Below are 8,380 nucleotides of genomic sequence, written 5' to 3' on the forward strand. Positions count from 1 at the left end.
TCACAAAGGCAAAATAGCAGCAATTGGGACAAATGAAAAAGCTGCTCACCATATTAAGATAAAAATCTAAGAAGAACTGGGCAAGAGAAGACAGTTTACTCGGTAAATCTCTGGCCACTATAATAATCATATTTCAGATTTAATATTGAACATATGTCAACTCCAGAGAGCCAAGTTCAGTCAATTTAAGATATTATGAAGAGACTAAGAGCTCTGATGGGCAAGCTGTTAAATCTTGCTGAGGTGCTTTAAGACTTCATGGTGCCCAGCTCTATGTTCTTTCCACCCTAGCCCATTCCTATTAGAATAGGAAGGAGTAGAGAAGTCAGCATGGCTTCAGGTGTTGTGTTCATGGTTTGCACGGGATTTCTGTGACTTCTTATTAGTATTCAATATAGAAATAGAGTATGTAATATAATATACTAGACAACTCACAAAAGTAATGATTTATGATTCGGGTTATCAGAAGGATGAGCATCACTAGCTAAAACCCTGAGTAGTAGTCAACCCTGGGCAGTATCAGTTTCTCTACCACAATGAAGTCTATTCAAAACCCAATAAAACTCTCATCTTGCTCTGCACTGCCATTTGGTTCCAGAAAAAAAGGTTTACTAGATCAATGTACTATCTGAGATAATTAAAAAAAATATTTCTGATCCTGGAGTAACCCAGAGCTGGGAAGAATTCCCTCCCTCAGTATGCCGTAGCACTGATCACTAAGGTTTGTTGAGCATATCTCTACTGGCCGTAGGCAGCGCAAGGCCCCATAAGGACTCCAAACTATTCCAGTATGATATTTTCTAGGCTTTCTACAAAAAAGATCCTCCTGTATCAAGTGGACACCCAAAGCCTTACTGGTAGTAGTGTCCTTCACGAAAAGGTTAATCATGTGGCTCAGGGGTGGTCTCCTCTTGGTGATCGATGAAAGCTTCCCCAGGATTGTTTCCTTAACCATCTCATCACTTGGCAAGCGGTACAAGGCCAAATAGTTCTCCTGCTTGAAAAGATCTTTAGCACCTGGTGTGAAACCTGAAATGTGAACATAAAGAGGGGAAATATTAGGCTCTACCCAAAGTAAATGAAAGGTCTTCTCTCCTGCTTCTGTGTGCTACCCACTTTGCCTGTGCTCATTCTGACATCTCCCCAACAATAGGTAGGTGAGCTGTGCTCACTGTGCATCTACGCCAAGATGGCTCAAAATCTATGATGAAAAACATTCAGAAGGACTAGGCGTTATTGGTAATTACAGCTGTCATGCTTCTGGCTCATTGAAGAGAAGAACTGTGACACTGAAGAACAGGCCCAGAAGCGAGTTCAAGAGCTTCCAGATTTTAATCCTAGTGTTACATCCAACCTCTTATCTCCCCTATGCCTGGGTTTTCCCATCTATAAAACGAGCTGAAGTACCTCACATCATTTATACCCAAACTCCTGGTAAAGCATTACTGTAAAGACAGGGCAGCTATCTGTCCACTAGCAGGTATTCTGTGTCTCCTGATGAGATTGGCAGGCTTGAGCCAGAAGAATATCAAGCCTAGACAGGGCTGGCTGGAAATACCCTTGATGGCATTTGTTCCTTTGATAGTGTCTACAATGTCAGAACTTGCCAAAAGAGATCTCTTTAATAGACTTTTTTGGCAATTGAACAACAACAAAGTCTGCTCTGTAATTTCACCTTCTCAGCAACGAGGACTGGGGAAATATTTTTTTTGTGCTCTCTAAGGATTAAGTGTCTATTGACAGCTCTGATTTCTCTGTGTCTGCTCATCCAATTTCTCCTTACCTATTAGCCTGGCAAGCTCACAGAGGCCCCAGGGCACATGGACAGGCAGCACGGCATTGTGAGTTTCCTGGAGGGCGATGTTGCAGAGGTGGTCAGAGAAGCGGCACAGACGCTCTGTCACACTGGCGTTGCAGAGATTGAGCAGCACATTCAGGCCCAGAGGCTTGAGAGAATTCAGGTGCATATGCCAGTTGGAGTCATCAAACTGGATGCAGGAGGGGTTCTGCTGGTCTTGGGACAGGCTAAGCATCTCAAGGTGGTAGTCACACACAAAGTCTTCGGCCTCACAAGCCAACACCTCACTGTCACCAACAGCCTGGTCCAATAGACAGGAAAATTCTAGTTGGTTACAAAGAATACAGCTTGAGCCTAGAAGCCCGCAGGGAATTCCCAATTAAATTCCCAAATGGGGAGACTCTACAGGGTTAGGTCTGTCTTACAGCTCCACAAAAGACTACTTGTGTGCCCCCTGAGTATGTCTTACCTGAGTATGTTCCTCCTCTCCACCCTCCGTGTCCTTGCTAAAACTCACATTGGACCCAGAGGGATGCTTGCTTCTGCTATTTGGTTTTCGGTGGGCATGGGCATCGGGAGCCTTTGGAGGGTCACTAGACCAGTTGTTCCTCTCTTGCTCATTGGTCATGTGGATAGTGTCTGCGAGGGGCCCAGAGAGCAAAGCATCTCTTTCGTGGGGCTGCAAGAGACCAAGAAAATGGACAGTGGTGATTCAGTGGTTGAACACAAACCACTACTGATTCACCTGCTGCTTTAGGTCTCCTGTAGAAGAGGATCTTGTGCTCGCTGCTTCTTTGTCTTTTAAGCAAAGAATTATGGCACAGGACTTCTACAAGCAAAGGGCCCCCTCTATAACACCACATTGTGCATGTCAGTCAAACCATGATCAGAACCAATATACTACATTGTGGATTACATGACACACACCTCATCTTCCATCTCAGGATGGCAGAAGGACCGTGTAGAGAGCTCATCAGTCAGATCTTCATGGCTATCATGAGGTGGTTCCACCTTCCCACTGAAGAACAGAACAGTCTCTGGGCTGGGGTTTGGCCAGGAAAGAATCCCCTGCTTGTCTACACAGCAGAGCACCTAGAACATCCCACAACATCCCAAAGAAAGCAAAATCTCATTGAAAACATCTCTCGGTGTTCATGCATAGTTGTAAATATTGCAAGTTTAACAAACACATAGGAGGATAGACAAGTCTCTCCTTTGCCGACCTTCTATCTTAAGAAACTACACCTAATAACCCTCCAAGAAATCCAAGAATTCCTTGCACTAGCAGGATTGATGGGTTGTTTAACACCAATTTTATCTCAGGATATTGCAAAACTAGGCATGAAGACCACTGGAAGGAAGCAACTACTCCACATATTTGACCAGCTAGTACCTTATCAGGACCCGAACCAGCTGGTTCTTGAACAGAAGTCAAGAGGGAACCAGAACCAGAGCTGGAAAATACAGACATCCTGTTAGATGCCACAGAGTATCTCTAACCATTGTTTTAGCCTGTAAACGTGCTGCTTGGACAAGACAAGACTCTTCTACCAAGACAGGTGCCTGGTGGGTTTCTAATTCCAGCACAGTGAACTGATTGCTAACTCTATGCTCAGGGAAGGACAACATGAACGATGCAAATGAAGCATCCACATAGGGCTCCTCCTGACAATCCAGCAATACTCACAGTGACGGATCCCAGGCTATGGAGCAAGCTGGAAGTGAAGCTCAGAGTTGGGGATTTGCCTTTTAAAACACAGAGGAAGTGGCTCCAGATACAGCGTATCATTTCCTGCCGAGGGAAGCGGAGGACATCAGCCAATTAAAGACTCATTCAGTGAAAGATGAGGGGAGAGAAGGAAAAAAGGGAGTATGATGTTACCTGCTTTCACGTTCAACAGTGATACACTGTAAGATAAAACATCGGTCTCCATGGGAACCTGTTAACTGATACAGTGCTGATGTTCTCAAAGGAAAGGCATTTCTTCCCCCTTCCAGAGGATGCTAACAGTCTGATTGTTGAAATGAGAATTCACTGAAACTACCTTTTTCTATCTAAAAACACAGGAAGAAGTTCTGAAGTTATTTCATTTGGGGTGAATCAGTTGTTACCTCTTAGTATTTTTCCTGAAGTAACTCTCATCCCCTTGGATTATAGAGTTTGAGGCCTTAAGCTTACGATCACCATGCTGCAAACCAGGTAAATGGAGTCACTGTGGTGAGGTGACTTACTGAGGCAGTGACAATGTTGGAAATAAAGCCAACATGCCCTGACTACTCCATCATTACAAATGAATTGTAATTAACCTGGTAATAAACTGAGAGAAAGGGATATTTTGCAAAATTAAAATGCCAGGTTGGCACCCTTCACCTTCCACATGAAAATGTTTCAGAGGGAGTCTGGATGGCAGTGATCAATCCAAGCGCCAGAGCTGTATGTTTTTTCTCTGCGCACTCTTAAAGCCAGCAAAACCAGGTTTGCATTACAGTGTTATTTTACTGCTTTCTAGCTGTTGTTCTGGAATGCCGTCACTGCAGAGCACTTCCCCCGAAGCTCCTTAGATCCTAAGGGTTAGTACAGCCATAAGCTCGAATGCAAAACAATCATGAGCTATCACCAGGAAGAAAAAAAGCTCTTATTTAAACCAGTTTCTCATAAGCAAAAATGTGATGTAGGTACAAAAGGCGAGAAGCGGATCTTTTCAACAAGGAAGGTCAGCTCAAATCACTCCTATTTAACACCTGAAAAACATCTCAGCTAAATGATGAACTGGCACAGAAAGACACCAAATTATTCAGCAAAGGAAGTGTGTGTGTGTGCGCATCTGTGTGCATTCTTCTCTGTGACTGGGAGCAAGGAGAGAGGAATTGATTCCTATAATATCTAGGCATTTTTAATTACTTCTGGAGTCCATCTGCCTCCTTATGGAAAGGGGAATCTTAATGCCAGATTAGACAGAAAAGTGTCTTTCCTCTACCCACCTGTTTAATCTGGATGATGCAATTTATAGAGTAGCCAGATGCAGTTCCTCCCCCAGAAAAAGGTCTTCTGAATGTGTATTTGCCCCAGCTTTGGAAGTACTAGTAATGTGCTTAAGCTTGTTAAGGAGACTATGAAACAGGATCAGACTTTTGAAAAGCCTGAATATCCCATGGTCCCCTCTTCACATTTGGTCTCGGTGCTGACCACCATCCCCTCTGTTCTTTAGTTTTGGCTTGAAGAAGGAGTTTTTTCTGGTACAAGCAAAATACGTCCCTTCTTTCTGACACACACCATAAAAGGTTTATTTACAGGAGGACTTGAAAGAGGTACTTTCTTCAGGACAGAAAAAGTTGATTTCAAACCATTTGCAATATTCAGAAAAGCACAACTGGACTAAGTATCAAAGTCACCTCAATCTCTGGTGAGCAGAGCAGCATTTACATGGAAAGGTGTAGGGGAAAGACATGCAACCTGCATGCATAGCAAATTAAAGCAACAAATGAGTGACAATGGACAACTGATACAAGTACAAAGGGTCTAGGAACAAGCAGGAGGTCAGAGAGGAGGGGAAAGGATATCATGAAGTTCTGCAGTGAAGATGGAAGAAAACAATTCATAATAATAGTACCTGAGAAGATACCATCTCTGTGTAGCTGCTGAGAGTGTCCTCTGAAAACTTAGCAAGCTGCAGCAAGAGAAGAGACCAGTTACTATAATCGTGCTCAGAAATGTGTCATGAGGAACATCCTTCCCTAAATACTGTGCCTTCAGAGAGAAGAAAACAGGAGACCTGCCCTGTGGGAATCGCTATACCAAGGCAGACCAATAATTCATCAAAGCAATTAAGTCTTTAATGGACTATGTCTTTACCTACTTGTGAAGCACAGTCAAAGTGCTTGGTGCTGTTCATCACAGAAGAACACACAGTCATTACCAAGATGTCTACAGAGAAAATAGCAATTAGACTCAGTGGAGGCTCTTTCCGGATGGTTATTTTTAGACAGAAAGAGCCAGGATTGACTGATCTGGTTTTAAACTATATGGGTCAGTTAAAAGAAGGGAGCTAGAAAAGTGGTTGTAAAAGCAGGTGCCTGGAACACCATGGACACAGAGGAATGAGGTGATATGAATGGGCTGTGGACAGGAAATGAAAAGAAATTATAGCAGGGCACTACCATGGGGCGCTTGGAATTACTTTCCGCGAAATTTACTAACTCAAGATCTGTGCATCCAGCACAAAGGAATTCCACAGTAGATGTAACTTTGAGAAACAGTTAAATTTAAGTATATTCGTAAGCATAAGTGAACATGGCAATTACATTTGTATGTAAATAAAATGACACCCCAGATAATAATGCATATATCTGGCACTTTAAAAAGGATCGGTTTAACAAATCTGAAAAAAGCCAAGACAAATTTGTCAGAAATAATTTAAACTGAGAACTATGAAGGACAATTAGGAACTGTTTAACAATATTAGAATTTTAAAAAGTAACGATCCCATAGTAAAAATGAAAAAGTCCCGTTTTGAGTGGAAATGAAAATAGAAGTAAAAATTAACATAAAAATAAGAAAAGGTATACCAGTAGGTCATTAAAACCAGTCCACTGCTTGTTGAAGACAGTGAAATTACAAATGATATGGCAAGCAAGGCAGACATGTAAAATAAATATCGCTACTCCTAATTTAGTGATATAATCATACCATATGATAACTATGAAATATTTTCCATTGTAATGCTAGCTACTGAAAGTAAATATGTTTAAATTAGCAGGTCTGGACAACTTTCAGACTGTTACTGCTGATTTTGCACAAGGCTCGAAGCATGGATTAAGTCCCAGTGCAGTGGAAGAAAGCCAATGTGGTGCCAATGCCTAAAAAGGGTAAGGAGAACAAACCAAGTTACCACAGGACCCCAGACAGACTTTGATTTCAGACAGAATAACAGAGCAGCTAATACGAGACTCAATTAAAAGAAAAGAAGTGGAATAATACAACCAGTGCCAAACACCACAAGTATATGAGTAATAAATCTTATCAAACTATTCGGATATCTTTTTTGACAAAATTATAAGTTTGACTGATAAAAGTAATTCTTTTGATGAGACCGTTTGGTACTCTGACGTGATACAAAGTGCTTTACTGGTTTTCTAACAAAAACTACAGTAATACTGGAGAAATAGGGCCCATATTAAATATATTAGAAATAGACTATCTCCAAATGGAACAGAAACTGACAAATTATTTGCAACAGGAAGTGTTACTAGCTCAAGCAGGGCCAAATTCTCGGTATTTTAATAGCCTGAAAGAAAACTAAAAAAACATTACCGATAGAAACTGTAAACTATAAAAAGTTTGGGGCAGGGTCCAGTAATAAAGAGAACAGACCACTGTTACAGATCAATATGAATTGCTTGGTAAATAAGCAAAAACATGCATACCAACATGCACAAAAATAAGGTTGCATACCTAGGAACAAAAATGAAAGTTGGACTTATAGGATGAGGACTCTATCTTAGAAAGCAGTGACTATGTAGATTATCAGCTGAACAAAGCCTGGCCATTTAAAGCAGTAGCTAAAAGATCTAGTACGATCCTTTGTTGCACTAACAAGGGAACATACAGTAGAAAGTCCAAGTTACTCTGAAATTTCGCACAAGCACAACTGTTACTGGAATATTTTGTGGGGTTTGGAGATTCACAGTTCTACAGTCTTCCTGAAGCACTGGAGAAAGCGAAGAGGAAAGCCAAGAGAAAGATTAGAGGACTGGAAAATATGCTTATAGTGACTCGAGGTGCTTAAAACTGTTTACTTAACCAAAGAGATGGTAAAAGGGAATGTGAGTAGCTACAACAGACCAGAAATTTGATTGACATGCTCTTAAATCTAAGAGACAAAAGATGTAAATGTTCCAAGGGCTGGAAATCAGATACTACAAAAATTCCCACTAACATAGAATGCCCGTTTTTAGCAGTGAAGGTAAACAATTACTGAAACAACCTATCAAAGGCACTACAAATGTTTTCAAAGCAACATCAAATTCCTTTCTAAAAGGAATGCTGCTGTAGTCCAACTGTTAGTAGTGCAACTTGAGGCAGGGGCTTGTTGGGGGGAGGGGGGGGCACTAATTTGTGTCCTGCAGGATGTCTGACTAACCAGTCACGAGGGTCACCCATGGCCTTGAAAAACTGGGAATCAAACAACTTGAACACGATGGGAGGGGGCAGAAGGTGGAGAATAGCGTCACACAGGCCAAGTGACTGGGGAGGAAGAGGGTCTTACCTGCTACATTTTGAACAGAGTAGAGAGAGGGAAGGAGTGAAATAGAGAGGCCAAGAGAAGACTGCCCTAGTCAAGGGGGAGAATGACCAAGGCACATCACAACGGTTGTTCTGCAGCAGTAAGGATGGAGGATCATGTTTGAGATGTCACAGAAAGAGCTGGCTGGACAGAGTGAGTTGCCTGGACAAGAAAAAAGAGAAGACAGGAAAGAACACAAGGAAGGTGCAAGTATGAGTGACAGGGCAAAAAGGTATGTTGAGAATGATGAAGCAGGGAAGCCAAGGAGCTCTGGCTTTTCCCAGCAAATAGCAAGGTG

The 8,380-nt window shown here is 41.9% G+C and overlaps 1 protein-coding gene across 1 annotated transcript in view; it reads right to left on the bottom strand.

Annotated features, from left to right (window-relative positions):
- Positions 1 to 8,380, bottom strand: part of KIAA0195 (KIAA0195 ortholog) — a 29,063-nt gene that overhangs the window by 14,890 nt on the left and 5,793 nt on the right. Inside the window, exons 9-14 of the mRNA XM_009895864.1 lie at positions 5,410 to 5,466; positions 3,486 to 3,590; positions 2,726 to 2,890; positions 2,268 to 2,477; positions 1,784 to 2,099; positions 856 to 1,029 (exon numbers count right to left, since the gene is read on the bottom strand). Of these exons, the coding sequence (XP_009894166.1) occupies positions 856 to 1,029; positions 1,784 to 2,099; positions 2,268 to 2,477; positions 2,726 to 2,890; positions 3,486 to 3,590; positions 5,410 to 5,466 (1,027 nt within the window). The remainder of the gene's footprint in view (positions 1 to 855; positions 1,030 to 1,783; positions 2,100 to 2,267; positions 2,478 to 2,725; positions 2,891 to 3,485; positions 3,591 to 5,409; positions 5,467 to 8,380) is intronic.

This window comes from Charadrius vociferus, unplaced genomic scaffold (genome assembly GCF_000708025.1).
Source record: "Charadrius vociferus isolate BGI_N301 unplaced genomic scaffold, ASM70802v2 scaffold260, whole genome shotgun sequence".
Lineage (NCBI taxonomy): Eukaryota > Metazoa > Chordata > Aves > Charadriiformes > Charadriidae > Charadrius > Charadrius vociferus.